Source organism: Orbicella faveolata, unplaced genomic scaffold (assembly GCF_042242905.1).
Source record: "Orbicella faveolata isolate gen_17 unplaced genomic scaffold, um_ofav_v1 contig_24, whole genome shotgun sequence".
NCBI lineage: Eukaryota > Metazoa > Cnidaria > Anthozoa > Scleractinia > Merulinidae > Orbicella > Orbicella faveolata.
In genome coordinates, this window is record NW_028301552.1 from 12433752 (window position 1) to 12452455 (window position 18704).

General features: G+C 38.6%; 4 protein-coding genes across 5 annotated transcripts; 3 read left to right on the plus strand and 1 right to left on the minus strand.

The window, feature by feature from the left end:
* Window positions 1-1896: 1896 nt before the first annotated feature.
* Window positions 1897-5919, plus strand: LOC110043181 (AN1-type zinc finger protein 3 homolog). The gene is made up of 4 exons (XM_020748615.2): window positions 1897-2126; window positions 2249-2292; window positions 2380-2745; window positions 4523-5919. Exons 1-4 carry the CDS (start codon window positions 2077-2079, stop codon window positions 4669-4671), a joined length of 609 nt encoding a protein of 202 aa, XP_020604274.1. The 5' UTR covers window positions 1897-2076; the 3' UTR covers window positions 4672-5919.
* A 1188-nt stretch (window positions 5920-7107) lies between these two features.
* On the plus strand, window positions 7108-10223 carry LOC110043180 (uncharacterized). Its single transcript, XM_020748614.2, has 2 exons — window positions 7108-7703; window positions 9794-10223. The coding sequence occupies exons 1-2, from the start codon at window positions 7279-7281 to the stop codon at window positions 9840-9842; spliced, it is 474 nt and encodes a 157-aa protein (XP_020604273.2). The 5' UTR covers window positions 7108-7278; the 3' UTR covers window positions 9843-10223.
* Window positions 10224-11346: 1123 nt separating this feature from the next.
* On the minus strand, window positions 11347-14737 carry LOC110043141 (uncharacterized). 2 transcript variants are annotated; one of them, XM_089292760.1, is made up of 3 exons: window positions 14622-14737; window positions 12921-14529; window positions 11347-12173 (listed from the first exon to the last, which is right to left on the minus strand). In XM_089292760.1, exon 2 carries the CDS (start codon window positions 14411-14413, stop codon window positions 13409-13411), a length of 1005 nt encoding a protein of 334 aa, XP_089148886.1. In that variant the 5' UTR covers window positions 14414-14529; window positions 14622-14737; the 3' UTR covers window positions 11347-12173; window positions 12921-13408. The 2 variants fall into 2 exon arrangements, with proteins under 2 accessions (XP_089148886.1, XP_089148885.1); XM_089292759.1 differs by lacking the exon at window positions 14622-14737 and having other exon boundaries at window positions 12921-14572.
* Window positions 14738-14764: 27 nt separating this feature from the next.
* On the plus strand, window positions 14765-18556 carry LOC149110426 (uncharacterized). The gene is made up of 3 exons (XM_089292772.1): window positions 14765-15021; window positions 17372-17763; window positions 17861-18556. The coding sequence occupies exons 1-3, from the start codon at window positions 14818-14820 to the stop codon at window positions 18099-18101; spliced, it is 837 nt and encodes a 278-aa protein (XP_089148898.1). The 5' UTR covers window positions 14765-14817; the 3' UTR covers window positions 18102-18556.
* Window positions 18557-18704: the final 148 nt, after the last annotated feature.

The following is an 18704-nucleotide window of genomic DNA, read 5'->3' on the forward strand; positions in this document are numbered from 1 at the left end:
AGCTGAAAATATGTGAATAAAGCAGAAACAATGAGCAAAGTTACGGTGACGCTTTCTTTAATCAACTTGGAATAACGATTTCGATTTTGATGATCGAGTTATCAAAACTCCTTGTCTATTTTCATTTTCGCAGTGTAAAACTTCACTATGCTTATGTTGAAGAAACACACATGATATTAGTAGCCTTTTTTGCATTCGTGAAATTTGTTGCAGCATCTCAGCACAAAAGATAACGAAAGAAATCTTGTCAAGATTTGTTGACAATTGAAAACACCGACTGGGACTTGAAATTGTACGCGTCAGACTTTCCTTTCAAAAACTTTTGCAAACTCACCAAACAAGCAGAGACAATAAGAAACCATCGAAACAGGTTTTGGTTATGATTAAACATTGTCTGAGAAACTCACAAATTAACTCGATACCAGAGTAGAGAGTTTTCTTGCTATATTCTTAAGCATACGCGTAAGCTTAGAATTAGCATGAGCAGATCTTATTATTCAATCCCAGCGCGAGATTGAAGTCTTGTTTTCGACCCTGAAAAACCCACCTTTTCCGTTAGCTCAGAGCATAAAACTACATATGAGCGCCCTGGTTCGTATTCCCTGCCTTATTCCCTACCATCGCTGTGAAAAATACGCACGCAACGTGACAACATCCACGCGAGAGCCCCTGACATGTGCGTGAATCCGCGCGGATATATGGCGCAATTTGTTCTAAAAATAGAAAAATTGTCCCATATCATAGGTGCGCGCGAATCCCGAGACTTACGGTCTCCGTCCCCGATTATGGCTCCTGATAGGCCATATTCGTGTTCTCGGCATTGGACTGGAACTAGCTTGCAATGGAGGCTCATGCGGGGGAATTTGAAAAGACTCCCCGCGTTAGCCTCAGTTGCATGCTAGTTCCAGTCCAATACCGAGAATACAAATATGGCCTATTTAAAGCTAAGCCCATAAATCGAGATTCTGGCGCCCTTTTTTTATTGTGTTTAGGGGGTCTTTTTGTGGTCTTTTCAAAATTTCAGACGAACGTCTCCGTCGTTTTTATCGGAGATTCCTCGTCCAGAAAAGGAAAGGATGCTAATCAAGGACAACGTTACGAGTATCAGCTCGTGAATGGATGGTGCACACCGGTCCAGTGAAACGGATAAAAGACATCATCAGAAACTAGAAAATAAAGCGAAACAAATGCAGTCAAACCTCTCTACAACGGCCACCTTGGGGAAAGATGAACGTGGCCTATATAGAGAGGTGGTACGGTCGTTATGGGAAGGAAAGGGTGTAACATGACACCTGCTTTTTTCGGACGGTGCAACATTTTTATGTTTAAAAAATGCTGACTGTAGCATAGGAGACCTAACACAATCCAGATATATCTACAAAACAGAAACCAAACAGAAACAGATACCAACGACGCGCAGTACGGATCAAGTTTCGTGACGTTTTACAATATAGCTAGCGGTTTGGTAAACACCATTCGTCAGTCGTTGGTTAACTGACCGTTGTGGAGAGGTTATTTTGTTAGTTTGAGACGTGCTTTAATGGCCGTTGCAGTTGTAGAGAGAGGACCGTTGTAGAGAGGTTTAAATAAGAGTGAATGCATGGACTGTCCGTGAGGACAAAAAAATGGCCGTTGCTGAGAGGCTGCTGTTGTAGGAGTAGGAGGTTCCACTGTAAATGGGTCTGTGGGCTGTGTGGCTGGTTCCAAGATTATGAATTGAAATACGAGCTCCTGATTGAATGCAAGACTGTGGTTTACAAAGTCACCGAAATAACTATATTTATTATGCTCATTCTTACTCAAAATGCTCAAAAGAATCATTTCTCTGTCGTGGGGTTGTTAGTTTAGTTTCCAGGCTGCCCATTGACTGCGCACTCTTCGAGGACGAGAGAGGGTGAAACTAGCACCATATTTGGCCAGATATCTGCTAACAGAGAAACAAATTATCAAAACTATCGGTGCTAAATTTAGGGCATGTGTTTCACCCGAAGGAAATGAGAGATTTTGCAGGATTATTAGGGACTTGATTCCCTGCAAATTAACTCCTGATTTGTTTGTTAGTGCTAGTGTTCGGCTATGGACAACGCTGGGAGCACGCCACCAAAATGTCCATGTGGATTTTGGGGGTGAGATTATTTATATGGCGTTCGTCACTGATCAAATCTTGGCTAAGCTTTTAGTTAAACTTATTGCATACTCTTATGTTCTTATTTGAACTAAAGAATGGATCGTTTATTGTTGTGCCTAGATCTCCACAGACGTTAAATTTGTGTTCAAAGTGTTACAAGGATGGTAAGTAATACATTTTAATTCGTGCTTCACGTAGTCTCATGTGGTAATACATAAAACGTCCGACATTTTCCCGCTTTTTATACTCAGAATTACAAAGGAAGGGGAAACAGGAGCAGAGAAATGCTGCAGTTTCAGAAAATAAATCTAAAATTCAAGATTCCAACCGAAAACAATCTAAGCAAGACCTCGGAAAGGAGCCCTGGAGCACTGAACCGAACTGTGAAATTCAACTGGATCGGAACAATTCAAAGTGTATGAAAACAGAAACCGTAACAGCGGCTGAAGGGAAAGGATCCCAGGAAACAAGCGAAGAACAAGAATCATCGAATAACACGACGGAGAACAAACCAGATGTTTCTAAGGATGCTCCAGTCCAAAAGAAAAGAAAACGATGTTGGACATGCAATGCAAAGCTCGAACTTGCTCAGCGGGAACTGGGAAACTGTAGATGCAGTAAGTATTGTTATATCATTAATTAAGGAGCAGGTTATTTTTCCTGTGAGATATCTTTACAGGCTGCCGAAACTGTGTTGTCCTCCCCCTGTGGGTGGAACAATTGAGCAACCTTTACAACATCAGAGTTTTTCTGTTTATATCACCCCCCCCCCCCCCCCGAAAAAATATGTTTGATGGGCACTTGTGAAGGTCACCATTTCAGGGCCATTACTGATACATCATCTGACCATGTTGTGATCGTCACAGAAAGATACTTTGGGAGTGTACAGCAGTTCTTAATTATCAAACATGAGGGCCCAACATAGGTATGGCTGGATATGGGATGAGAGTAAAAATGGAGATGGGATGAGGGGTTAAAGAGATTTTAATGACATGATGCTGTGTAAAAACACTTCAGGGGATGCTGGATTTACTCATTTTGGCTGCTGGGATGTCGGATAGTTTTACAGTTGATGACTGGATGCAGAATGAAAAGGAGAAAATTTTGGATGCAGAGAACTGCAACTCTAACAAGGCAGGATCTGGATTAACATTCTGAGTGGGGCCGGATGGCAGGATGGTGGGATAGTGGGGTGGTAGGATGGAAGAAAAAGTGAAAATGAAGAGGCCTATGTTGGACCCTCAAATGATCGACGTTATTGACAACATAGCTTACAGTATTTGAAAAATTAGTATTAGACCTCTTTATTGCAAGTGAAATGCTACTACCTCTTAACATAAAACATTCTGAATTATAGAAACAGTTGCAATAAATTGGTATATACACATTTTTATTATTTTGAACAGTAAATTGACTACTGAATGGATACAAATTCAAATTCTTCACAATTTTCACCCCAGTAGTGGGTGCAAATATGAGTTCTTCATGATTCCAACCCAGTATAACCAATGTAAGTTGAGGGCCGTTCAGGGGTATTCTTGTGACACGTGATTAGCTGATTTTATTTTCTGTCAAAGGTGAATTTAGGAAATTATTCTTTGTGACTAGTGACCTGAAGGTTTTGCGTGACCCATGAAGAACCTGAATTATTTACTGATATTTGTGATTTTACCTCTCTATTCTACGTGATTTTGAGAGGCAAGTCCTCCAAATGGTCCGAGTCATCAATTGAGAGTGACTTAGGTATGCAATTTGCAATATGGAGCCTTGACTTAGCCATTCGTGATTTTACTTTCTTCAAACACTGTTTCCAGTGCAAGAACAGGTAATTAAAAAGAGTATCTTACTTGCTTATTTTCGTGATTTGGGAAAACAAAATTTTTATATCTGTGATCTGCGATCCTCTATTTTTTCAGTTTGTGAACTGTGCCAGAGACCCCCCCTGTACAACTCTCTAAGTTACAACCACTACTGCAATACCTTTGCAAAATTTTCATGTAACAATCTTTGTCTTTCCCTGTGAAATATCACTTAATCATTTGTGACCTTGGTGAAGGCTTCCAGCAACAATTTAACCTCCTATGTGGATGCTCTTTAGGCTCTTCATGCAGTGTTTCCTTCCTTGTTGGGGAGGAGTGTTTAACCAGTCATAAGAATGTCTATGTAGAAGGGTAGCAACAAAGAGGTTTGAGTTTAGCATGATTGATTTGTGAATAATGATTCCAGCCAAAAGCAGGGTGTGCATCAAAATTATGATGACGCAGTTGGACACAGGCATGCTCAAAATCATTTTAACTAACATTTAAATTGTGCACAAATTGAGATATTAACATTCAACACAGGAATCCCATCTAGAAAAGCACTTGTTCATAAATTGTTTTTTTACTTCTTCAGGTTATGTTTTCTGTCAGTTGCATCGGTTGCCAGAGCAGCATAATTGTGTCTTTGATCACAAAGAAAGTGGTCGGCAAGAGGCCAGAAAGAAGATGGTCAGTCCAGGACCGAAGAAAGTAGGAAGATCTTTCCAGAGAATAGATGAATAATATGGAGTTTAATGAGGACAGCTTAAAAAACGTAACTAATGTTGAGTTCTTCATAAATGGCTGCTGTTAATTTTGAGGGATAGCTCATGGTAAATAAATAGTTGGTAATGACGAGCTCACCTGCTTATAAAAAGAACCCTCTGAAAACACAATTTATTCATTAAGTTAAATAATTATATGGAATGGCTTAATTAGTTGTTAATTGACTGAGTGGCAGGGAGAAAGGATGGGAAAGCATTGAACTCAGTTTTAAGACTTAATATAACATGTATTCTGATTTATTTGAGGCTAGGACATGTGTGTTCAAGGCAGATTGTTTCACTACTCAGCCACACCTAACTGTGTAGATTGGCCAGGATAATTAATACACTATGTAAAACAGCTTGTAATATTATTATAATTGCTATGAGGGCTAATATAACCTGCAATCAGGTGGCATTCTTTTGATTTGGAAAAAGAACGCTTGATCGCAGGTTATATGGGGATAGGTCTGGCTATTGTATTAACACAATTCTAACATGTAGAAATGGAATAATAACACTGCAGAAACTGTATGCAAACCACTGTAAGATAAATGCAGAGGAAGCCAAAATTGCAGATATTAGAAAGGTAATACTTGATTGTTGTTGGGCTTAACAACAATCAAATGTTAGAAGAATAGTTTCAGTAATAATCTAGAAGGTATTTCTGGTGTGGGTATTTTCATGGAGGTGGGCTGGAACCTATCTGTACTTTTAGAAGTTTCCGTTCAAGATTTGTTGGAATATCATTTAGGATGGGAAGGATCTTTTGCACTCATACAAATAAGGGCTACACAATAACTGGTCATAAAAAACACTGATGATGATACAGAATACAAAACATGCTTTGTGGTCATCAAAATCTGACAACGAACATTCAAAATATTAAAGCACACTGTAACAATATAAATACGAAACAAACTCCATAGGCAAATACTGTTGTATGGAGCAAAATGGCCTTTGTAACTGCAGTTTTGTGACATGAAACACTAGTACAGCAAGGGGCTTCATAGGAGTGGAAGAAATTTTTGCTTTTGTGAAGCTATGGCCATTTGTGGGAACTTACTATTGTAGATTCTGTCTGTGTCTGTGTTTTATATTTGGGGGGCTTTTTTCTGGGTTGATTTATTGTCGGAATTTTACTTTATTCCACCATTGAACAATTGCAATGTATTTCACTTGACTTGACCAGCTGTCGGAGCTTGCAATTAAAATATTTAGACAAGAATCTCTTTGGTGAATACTTGTGGTGTATAGATTAAGTTGGTATGTATGAGAGTACAAGTCCAAATTGACAAAGTCACCGTTATGTAAGCTGCTTGTTAACTATGTGACAGACTCCTACGTTCTTTATTTGAAATCCTCACAATGTGCCACTCATTAATAATTGGGCATAATGCAGTGCAACACATAGAAGTCATACCATGAGAGCTTATGAGCCAGTGTTTTTTGACTGAAGATACTGAAAATGGCTGACATACTTACATAGCCCACTATAAACACAGGAGAAAGCTGGGGAGAAATTGGAGGTTTATCTGATCTCAACCCAGAGACTAAAGTTTTGCCCCCAAATTCTCAAGTTTCTCTATCAAGTAAGCAAGCAATCTGTATTATTTTATCTTTTAAAATAAAAGTGTGCCAAAAGATTCCAGATTGGAACAAATTTTTCTCTTCCCCTAGGGTTATGGTTAAGGTAAGGTAAGGTTAAGTTAAGGGCCAACCCTAAGTGGCCACATCTTGGGAGGCAGCGCATGAACATTCCACTGTCTTGCGCTAGGCCACACCCAAGGGCAAATGGAATTTTCACGCTGCTGCCGCTAAAATCACAGGATATGGCCACTTAGGGTCAGCCCTTAACGCTACCTTTATTTATTGCCCAGCGTGCAATTAATCTCGGATTGGACACAATTGGCAGACCCAGCAGCATCAAAATCGTTTTTGAGCTGGACTAGTTTCATGAAGGGATCCCAGGCATGCCAGAAAACGGACTGGACGGAATGTCCTCTTTATAGAGGACAACTCAGTGGAACTATGATAAAAACACCTGAATGACTATAAATCGGCCTAGAAACTTGACGAGAGACACGGAACACACCCAAAGCGAGATGGGTTTACTTGTATTCTACTCCTTCGTATTTACCGTTTTTCCCATACAAATCCCTATATTCGACTGCTGCATATTAAACCTCAGTGCAACTACATGTATTTTATACTGTCGAATTATTCTCGCATTTTGATTGGTTCTTACTACTACACTTGTGATGTATTGGAAGACAGACGAACAGAAACGTCATCATTAACACGTTGCTTTATTACGGCTCGTGTGCATCTGTTTTTTTTTTTCACCACATTTTGACGTTATCTGCAACGCTCAGTCATTTTGGGAGCATGAGGTACCTGTGGTATATCTTCCGATCTTTTTATATCACAAGTTTCAAGTATCTCGCCTGCTTCCCGCATGTGTTTTCCGTTCAACCTGACCACGTGGATAATGCTGGCACTTCCGGCGAGGTTCAGCTGAAGCGTTGCCTAGCAACAGGAAAAGTTGCACTGAAGGTTTGCCAGACGATACCAAGGAATTTTGGAAATGGCTGCGGAATCCATTGGCGGAATGCTTTATGGCTACAAAACTGCAGCAAAAATACAACCAGAAGAAAACCATGTAGTGTGGGTGAACAAACGGCATGATCCTCAAGATCTCAGAAGCAATGCTCCTGTGCAGCGCTCGAAATTTATCTGCGGGCCACCGGATATGGAAGTTGCTCAACATTGGAGACGCGAAACTCAACCTTCGTTGAAGACTTTTTCACGGCATCTAGAAGAAGAGAAGTGGTATCCTTCATCCCAAGCAACTAGATGCCAGGAATGGTCGACGTTGAGACAAATCCTGCCTTCCAAAGGCATTCCACAGCGAGAAATTTGTCCGAGATGGGGAACTGGAATGCCTCTTTCTCCTTCGTTTCATCCCTCAAACCAAAAGCATTTTCCACACATAAACAGCCCTATGACGCGGTGAGTTCATTGTTTATTTAGCTGTAAATATCACACTCAACACAATTGCCTACTGTTGGATGGAGCCTGTGAAGAAATGGGTTATTGATACGGCAAACAAAATGAACACGGCTTTGTTTACATCTCCAACTTGTTGCAAGCTTATGAGTACGCTAGCTTATAAGCGTAATAAGCTTTTAATTATTGACTTCAAGTGGCGCCACAGAGTCCTCAACTTTTAGACTATAAGATGAACAGAAAGTAATTGTCCATGTTCTTGATTTCTCTCTTCCCTATTACCATCTGTACTAAAGATATTACTTTTTAGCCACATTGTAATTTAGCACTTTGTTGGTCTTCCATGGAATTGAATGTGAAGTCCGAGAGAAGCTGAGGACAAGATGAAGCAAACGGCAATCCTTCAATAGCTCTCTTGTTTGTATAGCATTCTCTGTCGTATTTGAAAGCCATTCTCTTGCTATATGTCGACACAAACAGAAGATTTGAGTAATTTTTGGTTTGAACATGGGGTAAACCCTGCTGGGTTGGCGAGGTGGGAGGGTGGGTGGGGAGTCCTACCGGGGAGTCTTAAAGGATAGTGTTATGGCGACCCTCCTCAATGTTGTACAGACCCTCACTCTTTCATATAAGTTTATCTCGTTTGAACAACAAAGGTAACCCTTTGATACCTTCCACAGAAATTACTACCCTCTTCATATACCTTTAGATTGAGCAAGCTCATCTGAGAATATAATTTGAAAGGTATCTTTTTACTTGCCCAGTTCCTAGGCCTCAATATTTCGCCATTGTCAATCGTTTCGGGTCACATGGTCCAGGGCAAAAAGTCTGGGGTACATCACCCAAATCAATCTGACCGCGAAGTCCTCGGATAAAGCCATGGATGAACTAGGCAATCTTTATACCAGTCTCACATATACAGCCTGAATCTCCCGGTCTTGCATAGCCACTAAATCTACCAGGTGTCTCTACCCAAAGCCTGATAAAGGTACCTCTTTTGGGCAGACCCTCCTCTGTATTGGCCATTACAGGGAGTAACTGCCCTCGGGGGCAGTCACAAATAGGCAAGTTTTGCAACCTAACAAATTTCAACTCTTTAAGTTGGGATCTCTGTCATACCCAAGTGGCAATTTTCCTTACCCTTTTCTAAACTTGAACTCGTCAAATACGTGGGCAGAACCTTCTTGCATAACAGTCCATTACGTTGGGTCTACCCCTGTATAATACCTTGCATTTTCATGCTCATTTATGTGAAAGCTATGAGCTAGGAATCATTTTGCGAGTGGCAAAAGAAACCTGGCCAATAGCCTACTCACTCCCAATCACACAAGGTACATAGTTACATCTAAAGTTCCTGAACCAAGTAGAATTGGTGGGAAGAAAGATGCTAGGAAAGACATGGGAGGGATCTGCAAGCTAGCTCATTGCATGGTTACCCCCAAGAAGAGTTTTCAAGAAAAAGAAAGGTTCAGCTTAAATTGTGGGGTGATGGGATGGGAGATATCAATTCATGTTCGAACCAACCATGCAGAGCTGTTACAGTTTGCTGCATACAATATGCATGCATTAACTTCTGTACCCCAATAAAGAGTAACACAGAAACTGGGTTAACAAAAAGTTTGATTGTTCTGTTTTAAAAATAAAATGAGAAATATTACAGACAATGTAGAGTGAGTTGAAAGCTCTGTGTTCACAACTTTCAGAAATTTCTTCTGTAGAAGTAGGTTGATAAAGTGAAGCCTTGGAGCCAACTGGCTCATAGCTGCTGGAGCTTAACCTGGTTTCTATAGCATGGAGTGGCTAGGAGTATTTGTACTCCCCCCCCCCCCCCCTGGATGGGATGCTAGTCCATCACAGGTCACTCCCCTGCAATTTGTTAGGTTTCCCCAACAATTTGCTGGTACCCATTTATACTCCTGGGTGGAGAGAGGCACTGTGAGAGTTAAGTGTCTTGCCCAAGAACAAAACAGTGGCCTTGGTCAGGGCTCAAACCCGCACTACTCAATCTAGGGATGAGCGCACTAACCATGAGGCCACTGCACCTCCCACAGAAGTAGGTTGATAGTAACAACTGTTTGTTTTCTTCCTTTCAGATATGTAGATGACATGCATCTCACAAACAGGTTATTCAAGCTGCACTAAGAGGAGAGAGTTGCCACCCACATTGAATTCATCCCTAGACCTTACTTTAAATGGAAATTATCATTGGAAAATGTACATTTTCTAGCTTTTAAAGGTCACTTATATTAACTTCTTGTCAAAACCTTACAGTTACTTAATCTGGAAAGTATTGCTGGAGAAATATATGTCCATTTTTTTTAAGGCTTAAGAGTCACTTACATTGACTTCATGTCAAACAAGATCTTACTTAATCAGGAAATTATTGTTGGAAGAATGTACATTTTCTAAGTTTGAAAAGAAACTTAATTGGAAGGAAGTTTAGACTTACATATTTTTCACCCCACAGTATTTGTATTTTTATTACATAAAGAAAGAAAACAATAAAAGATTAGTATAATACAAGTTCATGTTCAAGTTCATTTTATTTACACTTCTTACAATTCCATAAAAATCATACAACACTTTGCAACAATTCATTCCAGGTGTTCTGGACATGGAGGAAAGACAAATGTTTCCTATATGCCACAAAAAACTGCCCAAATTATACAAAATGTTTTCCATCTTATCCTCTTTAACAGTTATTTGTTACCCTTGTTGTTGTTTCAAGGGGAAGGTGGAGTTACATGGCTGGGCAAAAATTGTCAGGTGTGATAAATTATAAAATAAAAATAAAAGTAACAATGGGTTTCTGACAAGATTACTGGATCAGATTACCATACTTGTGTTGGTATATATAATCAAAGGTGATGAAGATACTTAGCTGGTCTTTCTTATCAACCCAGTAGTCCTTAAAATGCTTGCAGCATGCAAATCTCAAGGAAAAGGAGTTTACAGCATTCCAGGTAAGTTTTAAAAGGCAAAGTACTGATAAGAAACTGGGACAGGTAAAGACTAGTCTCCTTTGCAGCTGTTGTAAGGGTCACCACATAATGCTTCTCCCCACTGGGGAGAAGTATTGCGTGACAACCCTAACAACGACTGCAAAGGAGACTAGGTAAAGACATGCCCCTCACCAATCGTCAGAAGTTCTCCATTAATTTTTCTGGTCAGGAAACTGAACATGTTGAGTTTTTGACCCAGAACCCCCTGTTATCTAGAACGAGTCTATCCAAACAAATCTGAAGAAGAGTGTAAGCCGGGTTAGTATCTTGTCATCCATGTATGACTTACCTAGACAGACTTTACAAAGAAATTTTCTGAGGTCTAACAGCTTTCAACTCAACTGACAACAGTATAAAAATGTTTCTTATTACAGGCTGGTGGATATCTACATTGTGTTCGGCTCTGGGTCTTTGAGTACTGAGTTCTAAAGATCAGATCATGACAGCCGTTTTCAACTGAGTGTTTAAAGTGATAAGGCAATTACATGGTCTTGGTTTTACTACGGTTTAAGATTGGCTGAGTAGTGTAATTGGTAAGTAATTGGTTTGGTTTTGGCTTTGCGACCGTCAATTGAAAATCACTCCAATCAACGTAATTAGAAATCTAAAGCTATAATAAATATCAGAATCAAATAACAATAGCATTTATAATCTGGCATAATCATGTTTTACTTCACAACTTTACTAAACCAGTTTCGCTTTACCATTACAATATAACCACTTTGAGCCAAGATTGTGTAGTATCATTTCTGTTCTCAGCTTCTAGTAACATACATGTACCGGTAGTACCCAAACTTCTTACTTTTAAAGTAACATTGCAACTACATAATTAATATATAAAAAAAGTTGTTTTTACATACACCATTTTACCTCGGTCCTTCTGAATTCTCGTGTTCAAAATCAGAGAAAAATATTCTATTCAAATTCAGATTCCATGAATTGCTACAATTTATAACAGGCTAGTACAACAATATACCGTAAGTTGTATGTACATGTAGTGATAAGATTACGTTAATCGTAAATAAACATGTAACACTGTTTCACCCCAGGCCCGCGCAAACCTCTAGCTTAATCGAAACACTTTCCTGGTGATGGAAAGTTGTTTCTCAGTTGCTGATGCTTCTGAAGGTCAAATTACCGGTATTGACAACTTTTCTTTTGGCATGGTGGGTGGACAGGAGGGAGGGGAGGGGAGGAGGAGGAGGAGGTCCCTACATCTTCCTAAGAAAATCTGTCGTTACTGAGAAGGAATAATGCAATTAAAAGAGTCCCTTTAAAGATAAATTACAAAAAGAGAATGTATTTTGTGACAGTCTTACATTACAACCATTACCTGTGTTCCTCACATACTTATACTTACTAAACCGTGAAGGAACATTACTTACACTAAAACCACACCCCAAGGAAAGACACTTGACTCCGGAGGGTGCAAGGAGTTGCAAGTATCCGCTACAGTGCATTCATTCCAGCACTAGTTAAAAGAATTTTAAGAATAAAGTTAGATGTTTGCTCACTGACTGCTCATATTTGTGCTACATAAATATTTCTTGCCACTTGAAAATTAACAAAGTAGGTAGTCATCTGTGAAAAAAGATCATTGCAATTCATATAATTTACTGAAAAAATCAGTAATGTGCAGTATGCATCACTAGGAAGACTACCTCAGCTTGTCATAGTATTTTTATTCCCTGTTTCTGTACAGGATTTTGTCATACATAATGACATTTTCTACATTACATTCACAATAATTAAACAGTGCTAACATTACCAAAAACCTTAACTATTCAAAATAGAAATTCTGCCACTTTAACTAATTAATTTACTTTTTTCTGTACCCAAAATAACATAGACTTTTTCTTTTTTGATAAAACTGATTTCAGAGGATCATATCCCTAAAAATAGTTATTAGTATTGTTAGTTCTCATTGTACTGGTCAGTAAGAGGTTGAACTTCATTCTGAAAGCAAAACACTGCAGGTTACTCAGCAGTTAAGTCATTCACAGTTGATCTGCACCAGTTTAAAATTAATATTTTGATTTGTTCCTGTTAATCTGCACCTCTTTTGTTCTTAGGGCCACAGGCATTGTTTTGTTTCGCCAATTTTAAACAACCTTGTAAAAGGTGAAGGTTGCAATAAACATCATAGAAACATACAAAGTTATACTTCTAGAAAATTCTATAGCTGCTACATGGTAACAACTATTTTTACGATACTAACCCAGATGTGTCAACATCAAATGTCCACAAATGTTGGTTGAAACCTGCAAGGAGAAAAGACTGAGGGAGATCACTCCCTTTGTTAGTGCTAAATATCAACCTTGTATAAAGGCGCCGGCTTTCTCTTGGGAATCTGTTTCCAAATGACTGCAGCAAATGACTGACATGGGAAAAATTTCCTGACTTTGAGTTAAATGGCTTCTGTTCAGATTTGAATTGTACAGCACTAACCTGATTTAAGCCAGTAATAAGCAACTTACCAAGTTACTTGTAGTCAATAAAATCTACCTGACTGTGTACAAACCAATACTATAGCTGCAAATCCCTAAACTACAAGACAAAGGCCCACCATGCTAGCCTGAATGACTGACGCTGAGTTTGCTGCAGTCATGTGGAAACAGTTCGACTGAATCCCTAACTACTGTTGGGAAGAGGGATCTTCATAGCTATGCAATAATTAATTACATTTCCCTTTAGCTTTGGTTCACTTCAGTTTATGATACTGTTGGCTTTCTTGCTGCACTCTGCACAGAACTCAAGAGATACTTTACCACTCTGCACATGAACACACACCCCAGCATCAACAGGACTGATTTCACCAGTAGCTGTCTTGTCTACTCTCCTTCTCTTGCTGTTTTCTTGACGTAAATTAACACCCTTCTTACCAGAATCATTTGGAGCATCACCACATTTTCTCTTGTTTGTCTTACCATCATTACCCTCCTCACAGTCCTGCAATATGCCGCAGCTGAGTGAAATCCCTGGAGTGTTGGCCACACTCCTCAAAATTCTGGCTAATTCACTTTGATTGGTGATTACACCTTTTAAGTAGCGGATCTCATCCGTGAGAGCTTCTAATTTGTCATTTAGCTGAGCAGTGACCTGCTGTAAGTCAGCCTTGTCTTTCTTCAGTTCTTCTATGTTATCCTGGAGTTCTTGAACATATTTCTTCTTTCTTTCACGCTGTTCTTTAGCTTTCTCGGCCTGACTTTTTGCAGTGGTCGGGGATTTCTGAGGCTCAGTTGTTGAATTAGAAACACTCTTTACAGCCATCTTAAACTGTGTTTGACTTTTTGTTGATTTTCTTCCATTAGGAACTGAACCAACTTTCGAAAGACTTTTACCCGCAGTGTTCTTTTTCTTGATCTCCTGTTTCTTACCGCTATCACTCTTATCATGAAATAAGCTTAAGTTTACGTCCTCTTGTAAATTCCCCACATTGCTTGTCTCTCTAACGGGACCCGACTTCTCCACTCTCCCTTTCAACTCTTTTACTTGCTCCTCTTTGCTGGAAGCATCTGTTTTATCAGGAGTAGCCTCTACAATATCGAATATCTCTGTGTCCAAATCAACCGGATCCATATCCCATCCTAGGTGGTCAGCACATGTGTTGTCTTCAAAACTTTCAATACTAATTTCTTCTTCTGAATCCCATTGCTCTTCGGTATTAAACTGGAGAAGATATTTCGTCAGAGGCAGGTCATCTTCTTCCATGTCGCTGCACCTTGTATTGGTCCAACTATCTTTGGTAAAGCTCGAAATTTCGCCGTAAAGGTCGTCTTCGAAACTGAGATCTTCCAGTTCTTCGATGTTCAAGAATGTTTCAAATCCTGCATTTTGTAGAAGCGTGTTAGACATTCTTGACAATTTTCTGGTAGATTATAATTGTATGATACCAAACAAGTACACAAATACGACTTACGTTTCAGTTAAGCGTACCGGAGAAGTTAAATAACTGCACGTTGACAACAAAACGCTCGTCACTGTAAATGGCCGACGAGTCTTTCAAAACGTTTTGGTATCGTTCTCCTAGTAATTTTTGATTGGCTTAACGCTGACACGTGGTATTATATCACCCAGACCCCTTGGATATTTTCACGGCCGAAGACCTGTTGAAGATGGCGCTCGCGCTCTCTTTGCGCGCTTTTCTTGTTTTGTTGTCGCTTTTTATTTCCCCACTAAACGGTCAGATCCCTAAGAAAGAAAAATACCATGCTATAAAAGAGGACATCCCTTATATCAGATGCGAGACTTGCCAAAAGGCGGTGAAATATTTATATGGGAAAACGCAAGAGATGCGAGACGATGACGCGACAAAAAGGGTGAGTGTTGTAATAATTCAGAATAATTGCAGATCGGTAGAATCTCGAATTTTGGAAACGCTGATGACCTTAATTTAATTTTCCTGTGCGATGAAAGGTACTGGAATCGGTTAACGTGATACATCCACTAACGGTCTCAGCTTAAGGCTAACGTTGTGCATTTAAGCTTTAAATATTCAAGCTCTTTATTTTATGCTCATTAATTAGGCTTCAGTACAGTGTACATGTAAGCTTAAGCTCAATGTTATGACTTAGCTTAAATAAGCTTATTGCTAGCGAAATCTGTGGTCTTTATCTTTTACTCTATAAAATAGATTTCCCGCAATTGCGATTATCCACGTGATTTTGAAACTTTTTTAAAGCTGATTGTGTTTGAGAGTTTTTTTTCACTTGTTCATAAAACAGTCCAAACAGTTTTAAGAAACATTCAAGCTTCAACGTTAAGTGATAACCCTTCATTGTAATGTTAATGTTTCATGTTGACATACTTGTCTACAGCCAGCAGGTGTTGAAGTTTAATACAATGAAATTGAAATTTATTGCAGACATGATTTTGTCTGTGATAGAACATCTGTTTGGCTTTTTCCATGTTATTTACTTACATATATAATGGCGTTTGATCACGTAAAATACAAAACGCCTTGTTCTGGGTTAAAAAAAAAAATCTTCTTCAGACCATTATTTTGTTCCTAGCTGTTGTTCACAAGTTGAAATTAAATTTGACATGTTATCTTGAAAAAACCCCTCTGTGATTATGCAGCTTGGTAGGGAGTTGGTGTGGCAACTGAATATTTCATTTATAAGGTGTGGTCTGTTGAATAGAACTGAGGGGCATTAAGAATTACCCCTTGCAGTGTTACAATGAATCATCACTTATTTTAATCTTTTATGATGCAGGAGAACCTGTAAGATTTTGGCATTTGCATGTTATGGTGATTGTATCTTGGAGTTTTAAATAAATTATCTTTACGTTTTGTTCCGGAGTTACTTTTTACAGTGCCTTAGGGTTAGAAAAAGTGGAATAACTGGGTTAAGACCTAATTTCAAGCTCATAAGCCGAAGAAAATCTCTGGAATATCAAGGAGATATTCTTAGTACAACAGAAAACCATGCCTAAGTATTTACTAGTCATTCCGATCCATATTTAATCTTCCAATCTTATCTCAGATTGATAACACCATCATTATTAATACAATTTTGTGATTCAAGTATTATGCTTTTGTCATTTTTTACTGATTATCTTGACTGCTTGCAGAATAACAGAAATAATTCAGTTTTTAATTTGTATTAATCCAGCTCCAAAGTTCTACTACATGTATTTTTGCATCTCTGGAACACAGTCTTTTTATAACACGAACCAAATATTTTTGGGGAGATGTCTTAACCCAGTGATAGTTAGTCCAGCATGAATCTATTTTGAATTCTCAGACAACAAATATATAATATTCATAAATTTGAACAAATCCTTCCTACTAACTGAGATGATATAAGATGGTGGGAAAAAGTGAAGTGTTTCAGGAAAACAGAAAATGTAAAATGATGATGAAGAAATTAGGCAATGCAGACATCTCTTGTTTAGATTGATTTTTTTACTGCTGTTTCATTTATGTGCGAATTTTTAGACTTTTGTATTACACTTTTAGATTCCTATTGGTGTAAAGTACTTTTTATTTTAGTGTATTTTTAATTAGTATATTTGATTTAATGTACAGAGTATAATGTATTTTAGCATACTTTATTTTACAGGGCCCACTAAAGAGGTGAAGGTGATGATTTCTTTCTCAATTCTCCCCTATGTGGATTACACCCAAAGGGGAGAGGGGTACTCCCATACATAAGCTATATGGGTATGTGCGGCTGTGAAGGGTATGGTTCTCAGGCAGTTTAGTCTAGGATAGGGTATAGAAATCAGACAGTGTTGATTTAGAATAGGGTCTAATGTACCAGAAAGTGGCCAGTGTATAAATAATTTAGTGCAGAACAGGGTTCTTTACTCAGGATTCTATGATAGAAACTGAAACTCAGAGGTGACTTTTTTAAGATATTAGTTTATTGGTAGTCAGGGGCAGGATAGTGGTTTTTGGTGCCTAGTCTAGAATAGGGTTGTAAAATCAAGATAATCACGGTCTAGTTTAGGGTAAGAGTTTCAGTGTCCCAGGGGCACACCCCTACTGCTAAAGCTCAAAATGTCAGCTTCACAAACTCACTACTGCAGTTAATTTGTCTTAGTCAACTTCAAGTTGTTTAATAGTGTTTCGCTTGTCCACTGACAAAGCTTAACACTTTCTTTAGAAACCATACACTTACAAATATAACTGAGTTTCTTTTTTATGATTTTGATTTTTTGCAGCTTGAAGAAGATAAAGTGATTGATCTAGTAGAGAAGTCATGCAATCCAGATAATGAGGAAGGAAGCTGGATCTCAAAAATAGATCTCCTTGAAAGGAATGGAGAATTAAGGCTTTCTGAGCAGAGCAATGTTGGAAAATGTAAACGAGAATGTCAGACTGTTTCAAAAGCTTGTGAAGAGTCTATAGCAGAGGTGGACACAGATCTTGCTGAACTGCTATGGAAAGACAAGTTGACATTGTCAAAACTGATCAATGAAGTTTGCTATTCGTTGTCTAGTGCATGCACGGGTAAGAGACCCAAGCTCAAGGCTGGAGAGAGGAAGATCAATGAAGACTTCAGTGTTATGACAGAAGATGAGAAGAAGGCAGATGACATCTTGAAACAAATGAGGTAAGCATATACTCTATTGCCAATCCTGTTTCAGTTTGACTGACTGACTGACTGGGAACTGAACTTTACATATGGTTTCATCAAATCTGTTCTTTAGGGGGATCCCAGGAATGCCAGGCATGGAAATGTATTCTCGAGAGGACATTGAAAAGATGCGTGATCAGCTTGGTGCTCATCAAAAGGACACTGAAGAGGAAGAGGTCCTGGACAGTGAAGGAAACCTTTTCCACGGAGAGGAAATTAGCTTCTTTCAAACAATTATGAATGGCTTAGCATGGCTTTGGTCTTGGCTAAAAGGCATTTTTGGATTTAGAAAAGGCACATCTAGAGAATTATGACATCAGTGACTTGCTGTATTCACAGGGATGTGGCTAGAGAAAAATTCATTTAACTAATAAGAAACTTTATTAATCCAATGCCATTAAATTATTCAGTGTATTTATTGTTATGAATTGTGAAACAAAGGGTTTTCCTAGGTAGACTAGCATCAGCTGGGGAATACGGTGGGAGAAAGAGTTCTTTTCTTCTTTCCTGTGCTTGAGAATTCAGACCGTCTACATGTAAGTCTTCAAGGGATTATTTTGTAATAACTGCAGCTCAATATGGCAAATAGCCTGGTGGTTTAGTTTTAAAAATTTGTGGTTCTAATTTATTGTTATTTTTACTACTTATAATAGCTGCAATACTAACAAAGAATAACATGGTTGTAAAAAGCTGTAATTTGTTTATAAATAACAAATTTGTTCAAAAATTACCTCACACTAATCCAGTAATAAAATAATTCATTAGCTAATCTCTCACAGTTTCAGATATTTTAAATATTGGTGTATAAATAAACAATAGCCTCCATTGGGCGCAAAAATGTATAAATGATAGCCTTCATTTGGCACAAAAATATGCTTGAATATTTGTCTGTAGACATATGTTCCAAGAAGTGAGTT

Excerpts from the sequence above, each read along its gene's own strand:
- LOC110043181 (XM_020748615.2), top strand. The coding sequence starts at position 2,077 with ATGGACAACGCTGGGAGCACGCCACCAAAATGTCCATGTGGATTTTGG. Across the intron at positions 2,293-2,379 it reads TTCAAAGTGTTACAAGGATG|AATTACAAAGGAAGGGGAAA; the intron begins GTAAGTAATACA and ends TTTTATACTCAG. Across the intron at positions 2,746-4,522 it reads ACTGGGAAACTGTAGATGCA|GTTATGTTTTCTGTCAGTTG; the intron begins GTAAGTATTGTT and ends TTACTTCTTCAG.
- LOC110043180 (XM_020748614.2), top strand. The coding sequence starts at position 7,279 with ATGGCTGCGGAATCCATTGGCGGAATGCTTTATGGCTACAAAACTGCA. Across the intron at positions 7,704-9,793 it reads ATAAACAGCCCTATGACGCG|ATATGTAGATGACATGCATC; the intron begins GTGAGTTCATTG and ends TCTTCCTTTCAG.
- LOC110043141 (XM_089292759.1), bottom strand. The coding sequence starts at position 14,557 with ATGTCTAACACGCTTCTACAAAATGCAGGATTTGAAACATTCTTGAAC.
- LOC149110426 (XM_089292772.1), top strand. The coding sequence starts at position 14,818 with ATGGCGCTCGCGCTCTCTTTGCGCGCTTTTCTTGTTTTGTTGTCGCTT. Across the intron at positions 15,022-17,371 it reads ACGATGACGCGACAAAAAGG|CTTGAAGAAGATAAAGTGAT; the intron begins GTGAGTGTTGTA and ends GATTTTTTGCAG. Across the intron at positions 17,764-17,860 it reads GACATCTTGAAACAAATGAG|GGGGATCCCAGGAATGCCAG; the intron begins GTAAGCATATAC and ends TCTGTTCTTTAG.